Source organism: Dermacentor silvarum, chromosome 2 (genome assembly GCF_013339745.2).
Source record: "Dermacentor silvarum isolate Dsil-2018 chromosome 2, BIME_Dsil_1.4, whole genome shotgun sequence".
Lineage (NCBI taxonomy): Eukaryota > Metazoa > Arthropoda > Arachnida > Ixodida > Ixodidae > Dermacentor > Dermacentor silvarum.
In genome coordinates, this window is record NC_051155.1 from 135,113,339 (window position 1) to 135,135,749 (window position 22,411).

Here is a 22,411-nt window from a genome sequence, read left to right on the forward strand (position 1 = left end):
AAGCGTCGGCGAAAAGAAGAGTCTCATGTAGGGTCACACCCCCCCGTTGGGAACATGGGCGAGAAGAGCGGGGGAAGACAGTGGGCGAAGGCCAGCGTTTGTACCTTCGGGAGGATGCATTTCGTGGACGTTACCGGGTTAGACGCCGAAGAGAGAAGCTGAGCGTTGTTGTTTCCAGCGACAATCAAGAGAAAAAATAATGTGAGCTGCATTTATAACTGCCCTTCTAACAATAAAGAAGACACAATTAATAGGATGCTTGTTAAGCCATAAAAGAAGCATAAAAACGAGACGGGTGGCGCCGCCACCCAGATGTTTGCGCACCAGCTCTCCATGACGTCACAGATTCTGACAGTATCTGCTCGGACGCTGTTAACGTTACATCAGTAAAAATGGACTATACGCTGTATTGTAAGATAGCCAAAGAGTGAACTTAACAAGTTTTCAGAACATTTAGTCAGTCACTACGACCCAAACAATAATTTAAAAGAATGTTTTTAAATCCGTGACGTCACACTAACACGTCAGTGCTGGAGTTGCGGTGCGAAATAAAAAAATAATTTGACAGTTTTTCTTTTTTTTTCTGTCTCACGCCGGCATGTTCTGTGTGGCATGGTACTGAAGACGAAATGTACCATGTGACTGGCGCCGCTACACCTAACTCTCAGAGAGACAGTCTCTGAAAGCCGTGCTTATCACTGAAGTTTGTATCTCACTCTCTCGTCAGTACAATTGTTGACGTTGCGTTGGCCAAACCACAGATGTGTTGAACCCCTGCAAGTTGATCCGCATTCTTTCGTATATCGCATGCATCGCGGGCCCTCTACGCCTTGCAGCCCACGCCGCAAATGCTGAGATGTACCCCTGGCTTTGAAATATGATATGAAATATACGACTGCAGGAACAGTAGTCTCGACCTGCCCTTTCGACCTGCCCTTTATAGGTGTTATTCTATGCGCTCACCTGCTTTTCGAGAGAATGTGAATCAGCCTACAAGAAGAGGTGGCAAGATACCAAGAAGGAAGTTGCGAGCGCCATGAAGCCGAGGAAGGAGTGCGTGGCTTATAACATGTAGATAAGGAAAGATGTAAAAAAAAAAAAGGTAGGCCATACAAGTGACATCGTCAAGAGCAACGTACACAATATGTCAACAACACGAGAAAGTTCTCATGGCGTTGCCATGAGATAAAAATGAGGTCACGCCGATAGCAATATGCACAAGGAACTAAGGGGACTACTGTCCACAAGAAAATCGCGCAAGGATTTTACAGCTCTTCTTTGTTTATGTAGGGAGAGGACCAGGGCCTGAGAAATTTCTTTAGAGATAAAGGCACGCCTAGTAAGGCGTCAAATGCATGATCCCGAAGTGTCTCCCGATATTGGTCAAATTGTGGGTACGCGATGTAAATCTGCTCTAAGCTTCTGGAGTGTCCCTAATGTACGCAGCCTGAAGAGGTCATCTTCCGTACACGGTATAGAAAGCGACGTTCTTCAAAAAAATCTTATTTGAATGTCTTGAGAACTTGTCCGTGTTAGTGATTTTTATGCGCTTTGCTGTGAAGTAAAGTATATCAGCATGAGCAGAGCTAAACTACTCATACTTAATTGTAACAGGTCATAAGCTGACTGAATTACGCATGATTTGCAGAACTCTTTATGTCGATTTCTTTGTACGCTTGTAGTACGTAGTGTGTTTCTTTCACTCTATATATACGCGTATAAGCGAATGTGAGAGCTTTGGATTATTTCATTTTTTTCTATTTGTATTGTTCTATTGTTTGGTGTTTCTATTTATTTATTTATTTATTTATTTATTTATTTATTTATTTATTTATTTATTTATTTATTTATTTATTTATTTATTTTGCTGCAATTTTGGGATAGCGGGTTCTTACGCAGGCCAAGGTTTTCATACTGTGGCAGTTAATAAAGAACAAATATCGTCAAGAGCAGCTACCTCCACGTATATGGGGCTTGCAGTGCCGTTTTTTTCACGCTCGTCATGCCAGAGGATACGGGATAAGCTGATGAGCAAGTCCGTTCATCTCCCGCTACGCTTGAGAAGCTTCAGTGAGTGTGGCTACAATATGGTGTGCCTATGACGTCACGTACATACAGGCGCACTGTATAGCACGAGATATAGCCACAACAGAAGGGGACCCCTTCCGCAAATTCTGGAAGCGTACTCTCGATACATCCCTTTCTGGGACACTTTCACTTTTGCGTGACGTAACGCCGAATACAACTCATCCCGGACATCTTTCAAACGTACCATGTATGGTCCCAAAAATGCTTTTCTATTCTCCCGTCTCCGCTCGTCTCTCGTGTAAGACCGTTTACATAACGAGACGTCAAAATATCGCTTGCTGGCTGGAGGTTTTGGCATTCCTTTCGTCACATCCGCTTCCGCCGGTTCAGCCAGTCAGCGCGCGCCGACACTGATATAACCGCAAGTGATCGATCGAGCAATGCTGATGACGCTCGCACCCAACGGCCAAAGACAACAAGGGTACAGTGAACTAACAAGGGTGCCTTACTCATGCAGCTCAAAGTGGCACTTTGACTCGCAGACCGGTTCGTCCCGCGCAACGGGGTTAGGATAACGAGACGCCGTCGCCTCCTCCGAGATCCGCGTGTGAGCCGCGCCCCGCTGACAACATCGCTGGCAACGCAGCCACCCTCTGGAAAAGCCTTAGGTCAGCGAGCGTTACGTTTCCGGCCGTGGTTTTTGGCAGCGGCGACGCAACCGGCGGCGACCGTTATCGCTCTGCGAGCGAGCGCCACTATAACTGCCGTCGCTGCTGCTTCTGCAGGTTGCTGCCCCGACAGCGCGGGAAGACTTCCAGGCCCGTCTGGCAGCGGCGGGCGGCGCCGGACGAGGTGTCTAGGTCGGCCGATCCGCGATCTCCCGCCATCTCGCGCGCGTGCGAGCTGCTGAAGGCAGTTCCGGTGACGCGTCGACTGGCTGTCGGAGAAAGAAAAGACGCCAAACAAAGAAACAAACAGAAGAAACATCGAGTCCCCACGGACACCATGGCGGCAAAGGCCAGAATGCGCGGGGTCCTCTCTCGGTCCCTCTCGAGGCATTCGTCACGAGTCCCGGAACCAACCCAGGGGTTATACTTTATGGTAGACACGGTTGTTGCATTTGCGGACGCGAATGGTTCGCGCTGCGTATCAGATCATACGGTGATTCCTGAACGTGCTCAGCTACAATGGCGTCTATAGAATCAGTTTGCGGACGACACATTTACCTTGGAGTTCAAGGGGGAAAATGTTTTTCTCGTGGCTAGAACTTTACGCTTTCATAAAATAAAAGCGACAGAAATTATGCTTGAAGCAGATGAGGTGATGTGAAAAATAAAAGAAAAAGGAAGAATGAGAGAACGTGTGGTGTATTTTTTGCTTTCCAATTGTCATCATTAGGAATTGGCAAGTGTGTCGTATTGCATCATTACCCTCACGTGTTTCTGGCGACGCCGTCAGTGAAGACATAGGTTCTTGCCAGCTGTTTTATCTACTTGGTGATAGAAAAAGATTGATGTTTTTTTTTTTTTTTTTTAGGCGTGCAAGTGTTGCGTATATAGTCAATGAAACCATAAATCTCCGCGAAGCCTTCAAGACCCGTTATACAGTAGCAGCACACATTCTGGCAACGGCAAAAATTCGTGTCATCGAAAAACTGAAATTAATTGAAGAATTAGCCAAAAAGCGGCCAAGACTGCTGAATTTCTTGTAGGAGCGGGGAATGTCGTTTCAAGCGCTGTGTACAAACTGTTGTTGTCATGAGATTACTTGGCTCTCCTGGAGTTCACCACATAACAAGGTGGTCTGAAGGGGAGGGGGGGGGGGGGGCTTTCACGTTCGTCCATATATACCTAGTTTAAGCGCCAACTTTAAATTCTAACTTTGTACTTTGAAAGATTACTTTGAACTCTGCCAGTAGTTGGCTTCGTTGATCGCTTAGACAAAAGATATAGACTTACGTTTTGCAGCAGCGTTTGACAGGAAATGTTAGAGATATGTGTAACAGTTTTTCTCGTTTCTTTGTTGCTCGCCGCATGTATCAGAGCATAACCTCGTATATATATATATATATATATATATATATATATATATAGCTTTCGATGATCTGAGACACGAGAGTTCTATATTAGCTCGGCTAGCTGGTTTACTTTCAATTTACATAGCGAACAGCTCGGAACAAGCGACGTACAAATAAAACAGTGCCTCTTCGTATATCTCTTGTCTAGTCGCGTGCTCTGTTCCCCATGTTATCTGAAACATGCCACTTAAAATTTTAGTTGGATGTAAAGCTTAGTTACATGTATATCGATCACTTGCCGCAAGTTCAGTTCACGCATGACGCGCCATCTGCGCCCATGGTCAAAAGCAAGGCGTAAATCAAGGAAGGTGTTTGCCGCCGAAGTTTATTAAATCAAGTATGCGCATGTACATGGCACTAGCCGTTGCGCCCATTCGTCTCTATATAACTAGCTACTGCGCCTTCCCTTTTGATGAGGAAAGTTAACCTGCAGCAATAAGCAATTCGAGACGTATTAAAAAAAAAACAAGAAAAGAACTGTTCGAGGCGCAGTCGGTTGCTTCTAACGGCATAAATGACACGAGAAGAGCGAGGCATATAAAAAAAAGAAAAAAAAAAGAGAAACACGAAGAAAAACGATGGCATCAGCGCCACATGAAAACTGTTCATGTGGCTATATGGGGACGATATTGGTTCTAGGTCCCGTAGCCAAAGATTTTAATGAGAAGAATACCTGTAGCACCTCTCGGGGCATATTTATTGAACTTGTCGACGTCAATGAACACAAGAGCACAGTTGACAGTTGACAAGAATTTTATTGAAAGGTCCTGAGGAAAAAGATCAGCCATAATCGTACAAGATAAGCACTGTCATAGATACTTATTTTAGATCTTCCTCAGGACGACTACATCTTTGTGTGAATCAAAGCAAAAAGCCCACCTCTAAATTTTTTTGCTCAAGGTACACACACACACACACACACAAGCGCGCGCGCGCGTGCACACATACACGCACACACGCACGCACACCAAGTAGAAGCGCCCTTATTAATCTTTATTATTTACTTCATTTATAGCATCATGCATGCTAGTATATGGATACGCACATGGTGTAAACAACCAACCAAGCTCATACATAAATTACAGGCACTATAACTTTGTTTTCACACGGACAGGACCTTCTCTGATATATTGCTTTTAAGCATAAATATTAAAATTATTTTGTAGCAACTAATACAGTTGGTTGTAATAAAGCTTTATGGTAACGAAAATGGCTTTATGATGTCTTACTTGTACAGAAACACTGTTCCACGAGATGCAACTGAGACTAAATATGTGTCTCTGTCCATTAGCATTTTTCGCAAGTTACTGCAGAGGGTCAGCACATTCGCCGTAAAACGGCGTATAGAAAGAAAAGGCGAAACAATTAATATGTCCCACGCCCCGCTGTAATGAGGGTAACCGTCAAACTCCGCTAAAAAGTGCACGGAATGCGGAAGCGAGCTGGCTCCGCGGCTGATATATATACACCGCTTGAGGCCTATAGCGGCGAGCGACGTCAATTAAAGGAGCCCGCACAGCCACTTCTCAGACTGCAAGGAAGTTGCGTATAATCACCCTCGACAAATTGAACAATTGACAAACGACCTCGATAACAACGAAATCGTCCTCACAGGCCCCGGATGACACCGTAGACGCTGTGCGCGCCGCGGAGCCCGGCAGAGCATGCATTGCTCGTATGGAGGTCAACTACAATCGGCCCATCCGTTTGATCGCGGCAGCACGCGGTTGTCAGAGCTCGTTCATTAAGGGCGGTGGCACTGGAGACCCATTCATTACATCTCCCCCGACCGACGGCTCGCGTTGTGGCGTCCTGAATGCGCTGTCGTGAATGCGGCGCCGTGTCCTCGAAAAGTCGGGGAAACCATTACACGCGCGCATAGTGTCCTCTGAAGCATGTCAGAGATTATTTACGCGTGTAGTTAAAACGTCCCTCGACGCAGCGATGCGTGAGGAGCTCAAGAATGCAAAGTTGCCAGGGTTCGACTCATGAATGGTCTTCGCGGTAGCAGAATAACTGTTGGGCCGTGAAAATGTGGTCTCCGCGGTAGCAGAATAACTGTGGAACCATGAAAATGAACTGGTTGTCCTGCGACGCTTTCATCCCGAAATTGTATCTTTAGCAAATTCACACGTTTCCTGAATCTTCAGCGTCATTAAAAAAAGAGATATGCGGCTGCAAGAGAAAGCGAGGGTAGTAAAATAAATTTTAGGGAGTCTTGCTTCATCCGCAGTATGGACTACTCGCCTCAATTTTTAAAATATTTGTAATGCGGGAACAATCATCGACTATTTAACGTTCGTTGTCCTTGTTAAACGTAGGGACATTTGAGAAATTTGCTGGTGAAGCTTTTGGTATTGAGGCGTTATCCTGGCGGGGTAAATTGCAGAAGCAGCGTCTAAAGCGATTATGCTCCCACGATAAATGCGAAGTAGTCGACATCTAACGTTCAGTGTGTGGCGAAAAAAAAAAAACGAAGCCACTGCGCGGATGACCGCAGCTCACCCCATGCATGGAGGGCGTTCGGCAGACCCCCTGCTGCGTCCGCATTGCCCGAAAGCTTAGAAGAAGGCGAACTCTTGTCTTCTCACCTCTCCAACAATTTTTGCCGTCTGGAGTTCTCCAGTCGCGGCACGACGCTGGCATGACTCAGCAGCAGTCGTGGTCCCAGCGGCTTTGCTTCCTCTGACCAAACGCTATTTTGGTACTCTGAAGCTTTTTCTGCTGCGATGTGTTTCTCTGAAGCACCTGAGAAATATTCTGCGCACTTTTCTTTCTTTAAATGCTCCAACATTGCAGGAAGGTGTGACGTTTGGAAGACTCTGTAAGCAACCTTGTGTGCATGGTAGCCTAAAAAAAAAGAATAGGTTAACGTTTTATTGCGATAGCAATTGTATGGACACTTCAAGCGGATTTCTGCCGTTGCCGTCGCCGTCGCTGTGAGGTTCCGTATAAAGTCCAAGGGCGGTGAAATCGTCGCCGCACGCCGTATGTGCGAGTGAAAGCGCGCGTGGGACGCGCGCTATCACGGAGCGCGAACGCACGGCGGAGAGCAAACGCGACTTCCGTCGCGCAAGAGGCCGTGGGGGTACGAAAGGGAGGAAGGAGGGGCGACGCTGTGCTACCGCACCAAATGCGTATCTTGCAACCGGGTGCAAGGGGAACTGTCGACTCAGTCTCGCACGCGAAAGGAGGAAAGCGGAAAGGCAGCGCGGGAGGGGGGGGGGGGGGCATCTTCTACTCCGCCAACAACTGCACTTGTACTTTGCCCGGCTGCGGCCGTCACCCGCACCGTATCTTGCAAGCGATCTCCACACGGTTCTGACCTTTGTATGCACCGTGCATTCGCCGCTCAGTTTCCGTTGAAGCGATAGACCGCACGCTGCGGCGGCTGCGCTTGCTCCCAGTGTTTTGACAGTGGTTGTCTGCGGTCATCGAGTGAGATCTATTCACGTTTACTTGTGCGCGCTGACACCTCGCTTGTTAATTCAGTTAGTAAGCGAATGTGTCCAAGTTTATGCAGCCGATAAAACTACTATCCCTACTCCGAATAGTTCTTTACTAATTTGCTATCGCAATTGATGCTTCGCCTTTCGGGTGAAACTGCGACATTTTTTTTATTCGGCCTAGGTTCCCTCGTGTTCAGAATCCAGTAACCTAATCTTGATGGTGATGATCCTCAACTATGGCACGTGTTATATGAACAGGCTAAGAATCAGGCGGCCAGGAGCAGACATAGGACAAATAAGTACGCTTAAGGATTTAAAAAATGACAGAAGAAGAATGCCAAGAAACAAGAACAACACGTGTAATTGAAAAGTCAGACTAACCCAAATAAATTAATAAGATATGCTGAGAGATGAAGGACCACTGCATCGAAGCATTCGGACAACAAATTTGAAATGAACAGTGAACAAGGATGAAAGAAGTCAGTGCTATTTGATTTCCGAACCAAACAATGTGACTGTAGAAAGTGAAACTCGTGAGCGCTACCTGCAGGAACAGTTTAAGTAATAACCAAGACACGTGCAAGTATAGCTCGTAGTCCGCGGAAGTCCCAGTCTGCGTGACTAGTTCTATCAAGGCGTTTCTTGCTCGTTTCGAAAGACCTCAGCCTGCGCTTCCTCTGGCTGTGTAAGCGAAATATACCGCTTGGTCCGTTGTACTCTCAGCCGTTGATGTATCGCTTTCTAACCACGAATGCACGACGTGTTGTCGTGGAACACCGTTAATTCAAGTACTCCCTGCGGCTTATAAATCAGAACTAAAGCAGTAAGATGTTTCTCTAACTCCCACGTGAAGGGTGAGTCTATGAGTCGTGAAAGATGTATGGAAGCATTCTAAACGCATTCGTGCGTTTGTGCACGTGGACTAGCGCTCCAATACATACACAAGAAATGGAATAAGAGTCTATTTAATCAAAGATGCAGGAGATACCATGCCTGAAAAGCTTGCGGCCCTTTATACGCAGTGCCTCACGACTTCAAGTGTACCAGAGAGCTGGAAGAACGCCAACATTAAACTAATCCATAAGAAGGGAGACGTTAAAGAATTGAAGAATTATAGACCCATTAGCTTGCTTTCAGTATCGTATAAAATATTCGCCAAGATAATTTCCAATAAAATCAGGGCAACACTTGACTTCAGCCAACCAAGAGAACAGGCTGGCTTCAGGAAGGGATATTCTACGATGGATCACATCCATGTCATCAATCAGGCAATCGAGAAATCAGCGGAGTACAATCAACCTCTCTATATGGCTTTCATAGATTATGAAAACGGCATTTGATTCAGTACAGATACCAGCAGTCATAGAGGCATTGCGCAATCAACGAGTACAGGAGGCATACGTGAATACCTTGGCAAATGTCTACAAGAATGCCACAGCTACCTTGGTTCTCCACAAGAAAAGTAGAAAATTACTTATCAAGAAGGGGGTCAGGTAAGGAGACACAATATCTCCAATGCTGTTCACTGCATGCTTAGAAGAAGTATCCACGCTCTTAGACAGTGGAGGCTTAGGAGTGATGATCAACGACGAATATCTCAGCAACCTTCGGTTTGCAGATGACATTGTCCTATTCAGCAACAATGGGGACGAATTACAACAAATTATTGAGTACCTTAGCCTAGAAAGTGTAAGAGTGGGGTTGAAGATGAATATGCAGAAGACAAAGATAATGCCTGGCAAGGGAAAAAGAATTCAGAATCGCCAGTCAGCCTCTAGAGTCTGTAAAGGAGTACGTTTATCTAGGTCAGTCACTCACAGGGGACCCTGATCAGGAGAAAGAAATTTACAGAAGAATAAAATTGGGTTGGAGTGCATACGGCAGGCATTACCAAATCTTGACTGGGAGCTTACCACTGTCGTTGAAAAGAAAAGTGTACAATCATTGCATTCTACTGGTGCTAACACATGGGGCAGAAACTTGGAGGTTAACAAATAAGCTCGAGAACAAGTTAAGAACCGCACAAAGAGGATGGAACGAAATATGTTAGGTCCAACGTTACGAGACAGGAAGAGAGCGGTGTGGATCAGAGAACTAACGGGGATAGCCGATATTCTAGTTGGCATTAAGAGGAAAAAATGAAGCTGGGCCGGCCACGTGATGTGTAGGATGGATAACCGGCGGACCATTAGAGCTACAGAATGGATACCAAGACAAGGGAAGCGCAGTCGAGGACGGCAGAAAACTAGGTGGGATGATGAGGTTAGGAAATTTGCAGGCGCAAGTTGGAATCAGCTAGCGCAAGAGAGGGGTAATTAGAGATCGCAGGGAGAGGCCTTCGTCCTACAGTGGACATAAATATGATGATGATGTTCATGATGACATACACAAGGTTCCGCGAGCAAACGAAACCCGAAAGGGCAAGAATTGCTCATACGTTTCACGTCACCGTCTTTTACCGTTTTGCAGCAGTGCTGAGGCTTCGGCTACATAGCACATAAATAGGGATCAAGATGCCGCCTTTGCCACAATCGGTGCCCCTGTCTTGCTGAACAGCTTACACACAGGGCAGCACTCGTATAACGAATCGGCTTATATGTCATATGTAGCCCCAACTGTTCACTACCCCTGCAGATCTTCCGGTGCCCGGCTCTGTTCTCCGTTGAATTACGGCACCTATAAATATCCTGACGGTAACAAGCGTAGTACGCCTTCAAGCGCAGAATTCCCTCATTAGAACGAAGCGTTATGTGCCTTCTTTCTCGGTGTTTAGCGCGTTTGCTCGGCCGGTTTCTCGCCGAGTGGAGAAGGCAGATCCAGGAGAGAGTGCAATAGTGACGTGAGCATGATGTAAGAACGACGTGAGCTAACCCTGGAGACAAGTGTCAGAGCAAAGTAGGCCGATCCCACAGGCATTATACGCGGTCGTGAATGCCATGTTGTGGGGGTCTCCGCGTCTTGCCAGGCACGCAGTAATCGATATATGTTGCTAAATGCTATCAAGAATATGAACAGTTTGGTAGCGTTTATTTAGCCGCTTCGCGAAGGCTTCGCTTCGTATAGATACCAATATATATGTCAGTTAGATCTGCCCAATTTCAACGCGAAGCATTCTTTGCCTCATTCCAGGCACTTTGAGGTAGGTGGGTAGACAATTCCCGTCTGGCCTCGTTTCGAACCTCTTCAATGAGGATAAATGTTTGCGGATTCAATCGGATTCGATCGGATTCGATCGCCCGGCTTCCAGCACAGCAGCCCTATGCAGCCCGATCGTGTTTTTTTTTTTTTTTTCTTCATTGCCATCCTTTGGCACATTACAACAAAAAATCAACCTCTCTGAGGCTATGATGCAGATTATTTAAAATTTCTTCAGTGCAATCATCGTGTCAAATACAATAATCCACTCAGAAGGCTCATGCTGTGCCCGGTATATTTCGCTTACATATACGCGACACGCTCGTTTCGCACACAGTGCGCATGTTGACGCCTGAGTGGCTTCCATATGTGAAAGGCGCGTATGCAAGTGAGGCATGCAGACAGTATATGTACTCCAGAAACCTAGAAGCTTGATCAGGCCATCTTGAACATCGCTTGTGTTTTCAGCTGGTAAAGATTTGATTCCATAAGAACCTAAAGGCAACATGTTTACGTATGGTACGCTAGAGTACGTCCCAGACATATATTAGACCTAATACGCTTAAAGAAAGAAAAAAAAACGAAAAAAAAAAACGTGGTTTATCGTTTCCGGTTTCCTTCGAAGTAGGCATTCATTGAGCCAAGGTACGAATAAGCCTTCTTGTTCAAGCCCTGTTTTCACTGCAAGAGTATTACAGTTGAAAAAGAAATATTTTTTGTCGATGACTTAACCTTTTTCAGTACATTTTGTCCCTGACTTTCACTGTATAGTGAGCGATACATGGGCATAAGAAACATGGTATCAATAAGGTTATTGTATTCAACTTCTTATTTACAGTGATTAAATATTACATAGGGAATAGGGCATGAAGTGTTCGACAGGCGAGGACGATTTCCCGAGGGTATCTTTTGCCTTGTTACCTTGTTAATTGCTCCCTATCTTAATATTTTCTATACCGTATTTCGTCGACCTATTTGGCCTTCCCTAAATTATAAAATGTAGGTACCGAAAGGCATTCGCAATCTGTGAGATTCCCTTTACCCCTCTATTTCGCTTTATCTGAATTATTGTTTCTTTAGGTTCTTTAGATGTTTTCTTACTTACACTAAACTGACCATGCAGTAATACGCCTTATTTCATTTTATTTATGATCGGTTTCTTTCGCATATTCATTTACAGTTCCGTAATTATACCACCCGCTTCACGGCCTATTCCCCCCAGTGGGTTTGTGCCAGTGTTGAAGGAATCATCCCGATCATCTCCTCCAGCACAACTATCATCATCATTATCCCGTGTCCTTGCTCGTGGAACGGTACGGTTCACAGCACACTTTGGGACCGCGATTTTTGTGGCCATCCCTGCATTGTACTGTATGCAATGCACGTCAGCTATTTTTCTCGTTCATCTACTCCTGAGCCGACTGATAAGACGGACCTTCTCTTGCGCCCACGCAGGCTCCTGGTGGGTGCCCCGGACGCGCAGACGCAGCAGCCAAATGTGCACCGAGGAGGCGCCGTGTTCCGCTGCAGCACCGAGGCGTCCGGCAGTTGCCAGACTGTGCCGTTCGACCAGCTCGGTAATTGCACTGCCATCCAACTTTCCTTCCTAGCTGCCTGTAATATACCCAACCATAGCCTCCAAGATTGAGCGCCGCGTGCAGTCTAGGAGGTCATGTGCCAACCACAGTGCTTCTTACAAAAACTACTAGGGAGAACTCTGGCGCTGCGATCGTGCAGCTGCCATGGGAATGATGGGCAGTATGTACATGTCTCTTAACGTCAAGAGACGGGAAGAGAGCGGTGTGGATCAGAGAACTAACGGGGATAGCCGATATTCTAGTTGACATTAAGCGGGAAAAAATGGAGCTGGGCAGGCCATGTAATGCGTAGGATGGATAACCGGTGGACCATTATAGTTACAGAATGGATACCAAGAGAAGGGAAGCGAAGTCGAGGTCGGCAGAAAACCAGATGGGGCGATGAAGTTAGGAAATTCGCAGGCGCAAGTTGGAATCAGCTAGCGCAAGACAGGGGTAATTGTAGATCGCAGGGAGAGGCCTCCATCCTGCAGTGGACATAAAAATATAGATGATGATGATGATGATGATGATGATGATGATGATGATGATGATGATGATGATGATGATGATGATGATGATGTACATGAATCTGTCCAGTTTTCGGGCTTGAGGCTTCACAGTGGCTTCAGACGATTTTGAGGCGTTATTTATTACGCTTAATCTTTCTAAGTTTCCAAGCGATCGTGGTTTCTTTTTGAAACGCACTAAGGTAGTAATTTTCTGCACACGTACGTGATAATTGTGAATTGTTGTACATTAGGTTGAATGTAATCGCTTGGCAAAGTGCAAAGCCACTTGAAGCGAAAAGGTGAAAGTTTTTAAAACAATCATGTAAAACCCGCCATTCCAACGCTCGCTGAACTACTATACTTGCAGCTACTGTAGACATTAACACCACTGTTCCTTCTATTAATTTTGGTTGAAACTCTGTGATACTAAGTCACGGAAGCTGATACATCTTGAGCGAGACCTACAAAACACCGCGGCCTATACAAAGATCACACCCGGCACAACCTGAGCCCGAGTGGTACCACATTTTATCAGTTGACCACCGTGACAAAAACAAAAACCCTTTCGCAAGAACCGACGACACAAAGCGCTTTGTGTCATCTCTGACCTCGTTATTCGAAACTCGCTTCACTCTGATAGCAAGTAGAGGGATCGCAAATGTATTTGTAGTAGGTGTACTTGTACTTTGCAACGGTACAGCACAGTACTCGGGTGGAGCGACAGCACACAACTCGGGTCGAGCGAGCGCGATCTGACTCGCGTCTATACTTAACGGAGACTGGTGCACCCATCTCCGCGTGAAGTGAGTGATCGTCATTTCCTTGCTGATATCGCGCAGGGCCCACCGAGGTTCCAGCGGGGCGACGCCTGGAGAGGACGGACGACAAGTCCGGCCAGTGGTTCGGGGCAACGTTGCACAGCGCCGGCGAGAATGGCCTCATCGTGGTCGGTGGTTGTCACTTTCTCCGTTTTGTGCAGCACAAGCGCCTGACACCGAAGCCACTTATAGATAGCACAACGCATGCACACTCTGCATTATGACGTCATGCTACTAGGGGCGATTGGCACGGAATCTAATGAGAATGCTGCCTCGAGTAAGCCACGGTGAATTCGACGTCACCGCTCTCGTCACGCACGGCTTGACAGCGAAAATTTCGGCCCTGTAATTTCAGGACGCCGTAGAGCAAAGTGCCCAGGCCTTGTGATATCTAGGTGGCGTTGCTTACACACGCTGTCCGCGCGCTCTTTTTCACTATTTGCTGCCACATTAGAGACGATATATTCTAATATTTCTATTCGAGTGCATTGACGTCATCGTGGCCGCCATCTTGGGGTACTAGCCAACACCACCTAGATAGCACAGGGCGCGTTCACTCGGATTCAAGGATTCATGCTACCTGGCCCAAAATTTCCATTGCCAAGCCTGGCATGACGAAAGCGGTGACGTCAAAATCACAGCTGCTTACACGGCAGTCGTGCTGGGTAGCATGACGCCACGCCAGGGATCGGAGTGAACAGGCCCTGTGCTATCTATGTGGTGTTGTACTAGCACGTCGCGACATGCTCCGTAAACCATTAGAAACGTGAAAGCTCGCCAGACGCGTCTAGCGCTACTCGACAAATATATAACAGCGATTATCCGGTGAAAAAAAAACGTCGCCGTTAAAAGGCAAAGCAATTTACGCGGGATAATACGGTGCACCAGCGTCATCGAGGCCGCCATGTTCGAGTACTACGCACGGTGAGAGGTTGTACCCGTGACGTCACTTAAAAAAACTACCGATTCCTCTTTTGCGCTTTTGCAGTGATAAGCCTATACGTTATCAGCATGACCGGCTGGTCGTGAACGGTGTGGGTGATCAGAGAGGAACAGAAGCGAGTGAGCGGAATTCTCACATTATATACCTGCCCAGTTTCATAATACAGGGCCGCGATTTTGTAGCGATGCCTTATAACCTATTCTTATCATCAATCATCCACCGCTCACGGCCGGCTGATCCCATTGATAACGCGAGCGGACCGTCGCTCTGACCGCTGTAAAAGCGCGATAAGCGCGAAAAGGCATTATTACCGGAAAGGCATCGCTACGAAATACCAGATCTGTGGTGCTGAGGCGGAAGCTATACTGAAGTCGTGCTCTTACGCTGGAGCGGCGCTCGAGACTGTACACGAGACTTAATTAGCACGTGACGACGCTCGAACGCATGGACACGCAAAGCAGTGTCGCGTGCATTCACGTGATATCCCTTCTGCGTGGATGACGCCACCTATAGCTTCCACTCCGTTGCCGCCATTATATTGCACAACGGAGTACAAGTCCATACGCGAACTCTTGCGGTCGCAATTTCGTCATACGTAGCTAAAACACGACGGGACACCACAGTCGGAAAAGCCCGACGAGCTGGTAGCTGTAAAATGTCACCCGTCGGGGCGCGACCTGACACTTGCATTGAGTAGATTAATGGTGAGCGCTCGCAATAAATGCTACCGCTAACACAAATAAATGCATAGACTAAAGTTTATTTGTTTGTTGCAACCACATGACGCCAACAGACAATGAAGCGAAGGAACGTATTGGCAACCTTTATCTTTATCAGAAAGTTTATGATTATTTTCGTAACTTGATTTGCTACATGTTGCGGCTACGAACGAAATATGCTGTACGCGGCTTTGTTCAGCGCTTTTCAATAGTGCATTTACTACCAGCAAGTTTGCACCGTCGAGAATATGCACGAAATGGTGTACTCACCCTGACAGCAAGAAACCTACAAACTGTAGACTCGCGATAGGGCCTTGTTGAGCTGTGTTGGTCTTATTGATGTTGCCTTTTACGATAGCACGTTGCATAGCCGCAGCGCGTAACGCGAGCCTTCCGTTGCAGGCCTGCGCGCCCCGCTACGTGTACTTCTCGGTGAACCACAGGCGGCGTGAGCCCGTGGGCACGTGTTTCGTGTCGCAGAGCTTCTTTGCCGGCTTCCAGGAATACTCGCCGTGCAGGACGTGTGAGTCACTGGCGCTGCGCTTGCGAGGCGCTGGCACCGCGTGCGTGTCTGTCGATTGTGGTTGTTAAAGGAGCCGAACGATCATTGCAGCCGCCTGGGGTTACCACAGGCAAGGGTCCTGTCAGGCTGGCTTCTCCGCAGCTATTTCCAAGGTGACCGCGTTTTCTATGTTATTATTATTATTATTATTATTATTATTATTATTATTATTATTATTATTATTATTATTATTATTATTATTATTATTATTATTATTATTATTATTATTATTATTATTATTATTATTATTATTATTATTATTAAGTCAAGCATGCTGTGGCTAATAGTGGTAGGTACCTTAAAAAAACGTGTTCGAACTTCGCCCCCCCCCCCCCTCCCCCCCGCTCACTAGGTGATTCTCAAACCATAAGAGGCCACAGTCGCTTTTTATAATTAGGAGTGTCAAAGTGGAAAAAAAGGGCACGTGAAATGCCGTGGAAGCCGGTCACGTGGCAGAGGTACACAGGGTGTCCCATCTATCATGCACCACTATTTAAAAAAAGAAGAGCAATGGCGTTACGCGAAGCAAACCTAGTGCGTATTGTTTTCAGTAGAGTGGAGTAGCCGCCAGTAATTTTTTGGTTACTGAGATTTAATTAGGTAATTGTAATTAATTATCTAACTTGACAAGTACAGTCCTAATTATCAACGTGTCAATGAGCAAATTGTAGAGCAGCATGAAAAACTACCGATACAGCTTTCTGTTGCTCAATACGTGCTACATAAAAGGGTTTTTCCGAGCGTGAAGGAAGCCCGCGAATACACGCAAAGTGTCTCGAGCGGCCAGTCGCGCGGCAATTCTGCGTATATTCGCGGGCTTCTTTCACACTCGGAAAAACACATTTATGTAGCAGGTATTGAGCAACAGAAAGCTGTATCGGTAGTTTTTCATGTTGCTCTACAATTTTCTCATTGACACTTTGATAATTAGGACAGTACTTATCAAATTAGATAATTAATTACAATTACCTAATTAAATCTCAGTAACCAAAATATTACTGGCGGCTACTCCACTGCACTGGAAACAATACGCACTAGGTTTGCTTCGCGTAACGCCGTTCCACTTTTTTTTTTTTTTATCGTCCTGCGTGATAGCTGGGACAACCTGTATTTTATAGTGCAACTGACGGTGGACCACCGTCAGTTCAACTTCGCTCTTCGAAGAGGCAGGACGTGTGTCGAGTGAGCTCCTGGTGGTGAACCAGGAGCTCACTTTATATGGTTAACGCGGTTTAAATCATGGATCCGGAACCTCAACGAGGTGCCCGACGTAATCCTGCCGCATTTCTCTCCCATTTACCGCCAAATCGCAGCTTAACTTTTTGAACACGTTGCCTATTGCACATTAGCTTTAAGCAAAAGGAATTTCTGCCCAATGGTACTTAGATCGCAGTTTATGCCATAAACCAGGGACAATTAAGCATAAGTAATAGACTGCTGCGACGCTGTGCTCCAATGGGATGTCACGCTGAGAACATTGGAAAAGAACTTACTGACAACAGCGCAGGGCAATCCGTTCCTTCCCACGAAAACGAAGGAGGACTGCCGCTCGATCTAGCAGCACAGCAGACGACCGGGGAAGCCGCAGCGAGTGCTAAAACGTCACGTCGTTCGGCTCCCACGTGCTACACATACATTTCCTGGAAAGCGAAGCGCAAAGTGTTCGTCGAAAAGCTCTATATAGCAAATAGGTGATGTTCAAAAGAGGAACAGGCGTGATTCCGACTCTGCAATTACTCCCAGCGCATGCAATCAGCAAAAGCATGTCCTTCGAGATTCGCTTTAGTCACTCCGAGGGACAGCAGCGGTGATTTGGACAGCATCTATTATTTAGGGCACTCTGAGGCGTTTCAGTATTTATTCTATGCTTTAGAGGGCAAGAAGTTTATTTAACAATAAAATAAAAAGGTCAAAAGATATTGTCAGTGCTTCTTTACGGTTGCTCGCTCAGCTGCGATACCTTACCTCCGTAACCACCAAACACGCTTTCCTTTAGACTTCATCTTCGTGCACTTCTAGTTCTTATTCGCTTAGACAGCCTGCTGACAGTAAATGAATGCACAGTGTGAGGTCATTTCTCACATTTGAAGCGTGTAAACTGAGTTCATTTACTTGAACATTACTACCAAGCCGATCCGACAGAACGCGTTGAAGGAAATCCGCCGCCGACAATGGCACTCTGAGGAAAACTGCAATATGTTTAAATGCTGGTTTCCGAGGCTCCTACAGGATATTTTCTCAGTATACTGCAGAAATTCGGTTGTGTTGAACACTATTAAATGCTATAGGCAATGTAAGCATGCCGAAAAAGGTGTCGGATGTTTTAGATTTAGAGACGTTTCGACAGTTGCGTCGAGCCTATTAACCTATACGGTTAACCTTCGGTCAAGCCTTAGAAGACCGTCCATGTTGATAGCTCGTTTTCAAGATCGCCATGCTCGCAGAAACAACGCTACAATGAGCATTGTCCGTCGAGTACGTAACCTTGTTTCGCGTGGAGTCATTGCATCGTCATAACGCAGGTAATTATTCAGTTATGCAGTGCTCTATCTGAACCACTGGATTCCAGTTTTGTTTTTATTGCAGGTCATCTTGCGTGTCGAGCGTATGATGGCTAATATTTAACTATCAAATACAAGTAGCCATGACGTGCCATATTTTTCGTGCATGACGCACTCGAACATATGCGCATGTGTGTATATATAATACCAGCGTCCCAAAATTAGCCACCACAAAAAAATAAGTCTCGAGAGAGGAATCCAGCGCGAGCACTCGTGAAGGCTAACACCACTATACTAAATCTATACGGTGTCCTATATATATTCATCGGCAAGAAACAATCCTCACATGTAACCGTTCGATCGATCATGAATGCCATCACAGACGCTGTTATAAATCATGGCGAAAACAAATAACATTAAATGGAGTTCACATTCGATGAAACTGACACATCAGCTCATAAGTTTCGGGTCGTCATTTACTTCCCACTACCATAAAACTGGTCGGAGCTTCAGCCAGCAGATCGGAGGACAGATAAGTTCGTACACTAGTGCGGATACTAATTTAGCAAGTCAAAGTTCATGCTCTCCACCCCCTGGCTATTTTCCACTTTCTGCGTACTTTCGAAAGCTTTTCTCCATCTGAAAGCAGCGCGCTACGACAGCAGCGAATATTTCTTCAGTTTAGCACGTGCATATCATGCTGTGGATCTTTCGCTTAGTCGTAAACCTATTTGCGAAAGAGTCATTGCACAGTGTGAATTTTATCTAATATTAATATTTTTGTTGATAATTTATCCGCAGGATAATCATCGTTTGTATATTGGAGCTCCAGGAAGCTGGTACTGGCAAGGTACGTGACGTTGTCCAGTCGGGGAGCTAAAACCATAACTGTTCGAACTCTTCCGCTCAGCTGTTTTGTCTGTTGTTGTTTAATAGAGGGAGAAATCGCAGAATGGCTTCACTGTCACATCACTTCGCATGATTACAATCTCTGTACGACGACGACTTATTCACAGTGCCTATGTGTCTGAAAAGGCAAGAATGTAGAAATGCACTTTTATTAAAAACTATGTCGCGTAAAGAACCTGATCACTCAATGATGAACGAAAAGAAACATTAGGAAGAACTGGGGAGCAATATTTTTTGCAACCTGTTTGGGCAGTAACTAGCGTATCTAATGCGGTCCTGTACAAAGGGTTTTGAGGCCAGTGACTACATTTTCTTTACTTTGGACTGTTTGCCCGGATGATCTCGTTTTGTTCTCGCAACGATGCCCGAATAACGGCTCTGGCTTTCGGCTCAAGGTCACTTCAAGGTCACGGGAGCTAAAAACATTTCATGTCTAAAAGACAGCGCGCACATGAAATCGGAAACAATGGCAGAAAGGTCACCACAGCGCTGAATCTCTCAGATTGATCACTCTCGTCGGCAAAGCGCATTCATGGGTGTCATCATCTTGAGACGTTTAAGACTTAACGTAGTTTGAAGCCATGCTTAGAACATATTTTCTTCTTCCCTGCCTTGAAATTTGACGACATGAAGCTTATCGCCAAAACTGAAAAGAGCAGTCGCAAAGCATTCGCAATGAATGTATCGTCGATCAAAGGCAAAAATGGTTCAAGCGCAGCAATGTTACCCAGATGCTGTTAATTAACGTCCAGGATAAAGTGAGCTTTATACGCCCTTGGTCTGAAAACATCAGCGTGACAGGCGTTCGGTTACTTCCGTTTCAAATTGACCACAACACAGTGAAGGACGCTAATTTCTGTGCCGAAAACAACTCGGTCCTCTAAAATGTACCCAGAGACAATTGGAAGAACTGGCCAGCCTGACGACTGCGAAAGATGCTTCATGGACCATGCATTTTATAATTCGGTGTTGCAGCATCTGCACAAGATGGGGTCTCCGAGCTTATACATATATTTGTTTCCAGATAATGCCATGAGGCAACCCAGGGAGAAAGAAAAAGGGGGAGGGGGAATCCCGCGGTAATGCTTATACGTGCATGAAATGAATTTGGCGCTGAGCCGTGCTCCCTCAAGGGCTGCAGAAGATAGCCCCAACCTTTCCTTTCCAAATGAACCACTTAGTAGTGCATGAAAATGCGAGAATGATGACTTTCCGCGGCCTGGCCTGCTGCTGTCCGCGGGGGCAGGCCAGGAATTCATGCAGGACCTGGTGGACGTAGGCAAGCAGTTCAACACGTCCGAGTCACCCTCTTCGGATGACGACAGCTTTCTCGGTGCGTACGCCTGACGTCACCATTCATTATAACTTTTTTTTCTGTCTATACTGCAGTTCAGTTCAACTTAACCCGCATGCACTGCTGGCCGGAAGCTTATACGCAAAGCAGTGGGACTGTGTAGATAAAAATCGAAAAAAAAAATGTTTCTGCATATGTACAGTTGTGAAAGGCTGTTGAAGCACAGCTAACGGGTAGCTGTGGTTTTCTATTTCTAAGCATCGCGTGTAAAAGGGGACGCAGGAAATGTAGTCCTTTGAACACGTGCGCACCTTAAAAACATAGTAATAAAAAAGGCATTACTACAGTTGTAGCAATGCCTTGAAATGCGCGTACTCGCAAGTGCGGCCTTTCTGTTCTCTTTTAGCTTTTAGATGTCATTATCGAGACATACTTTCTAGAGCATTTTATTTCGTTTTTCGCGTTGAATGGATTCCTGCCAGTAATAATAAAAGCAAGATTGCTTAGATCATTTTCCGTGCTAGGACACGAATCGCGAAATTTGAGAAAAATTTGAATATTTACGTGGCCTGGGCATGCAACCTCGGTTTTTCAGCCTTGAATTGTAGTATAGCTGAATAAAATTTGTTTGTGCGGTTTTATTGGCTGCGAGCTCGCGAACTGCTCGGAAACGTAACTCTATCGCGGGACCAACGCCTCGTAAGCTTAAATTTCTGTCTGCACTAGTTTTACATGGCCTCTAGCAACGGCGATGTTATGGGCAACGTTGCGGATTGTGTAGCGCGTGCAGTTTAAGAAAACGTGACGAGCTTAACCATGCACGAGCCGTGCCAGACTTCCGCACAACCTGTACAGAAAGTTTGTTCTCGCCACTCGACAGACGTGTGTCTGTGCACGCCAAGGACGGCTTTTGCAAGGGAAAAGAGTCCTCGCGTTTTCGCCCTTGTCGATACGTCCGACGCATGAAAAAGCCACGAAATAACTCATTCCGTGACTTCCGCGAAGGGAAAGGCAAAATTTGGCAAAAATAATATTGTGAAGGGCGCTCTGGTTTTGGGCAACTTCCTGCTGCAGATTTCCACGTACGCTGCAAAGTCGGAAAAATACGTTGCAACACGCTACAGCGTTTATCGTCTTCCTCGCGCAAAAGGGGGAGAAGGTGTCTTCGCATATTGCATGCGAATACTTTTCTCACAGGTAACGTTGATTTACTTCGTCTAGGACTTCGTGGCTTGCTTTAAATATTGACGCCTTAACACATTGCCTTTCTCTGTTTCCTTATTCCTGTAAGCTGACACACCCTTTGTCGCTCGGTGGTGCGATGTGAGGAAATGATGTTTCGAATACACTCAATTCGCAGTACGCCGTATGTTCGTCCTCAGTGAACTTCCGCCATAGAAATGGGATTCAAGAACTTGGATGACCACGATTATATATCTGTCACCTACGATAGAGGCGTAATAACGTTAGTTTAATTAGTAATAATTGATTATAAATATGTCTGCAAGTGGCATCGGCTAGTGTATATCATAGAACCAGAAAACAGCAAGCGAATACACATAAAGAAATCACATAAATAGCGAAAACGGTTGCTTTGCTTTCTTGTGTTGTGTCTTACCTGCCTCGGTGATTCAACGGTCATGGTGTTCGGGTTTGACTCCAGGTGGCGGTGGCCGCATTCCGATAGGGGGCGCAAGCAGCTGCGCGCTTATAGAGATTTCGGCGCACGTTAAGGAAACCCAGGAGGTCGAAATTGATCGGCAGTCCCCTACACCATGGCATTGCTCAAAATCTAAATGCGGATTTGGGATGTAGCAGCTCATAAATAATCTTCGTGCCTTCTTACTACGGCAAGATCTCTAAAGAATATACGTCTGCTAAGTGTTG

General features: G+C 46.0%; 1 protein-coding gene across 1 annotated transcript in view; it reads left to right on the forward strand.

Annotated features, from left to right (window-relative positions):
* Positions 1–22,411, forward strand: part of LOC119441795 (integrin alpha-PS2) — an 83,324-nt gene that overhangs the window by 22,553 nt on the left and 38,360 nt on the right. The window contains exons 2-7 of the mRNA XM_049661631.1: positions 12,145–12,266; positions 13,618–13,724; positions 15,661–15,781; positions 15,872–15,933; positions 19,123–19,171; positions 20,477–20,563. Coding sequence (XP_049517588.1) covers positions 12,145–12,266; positions 13,618–13,724; positions 15,661–15,781; positions 15,872–15,933; positions 19,123–19,171; positions 20,477–20,563 — 548 coding nt within the window. The remainder of the gene's footprint in view (positions 1–12,144; positions 12,267–13,617; positions 13,725–15,660; positions 15,782–15,871; positions 15,934–19,122; positions 19,172–20,476; positions 20,564–22,411) is intronic.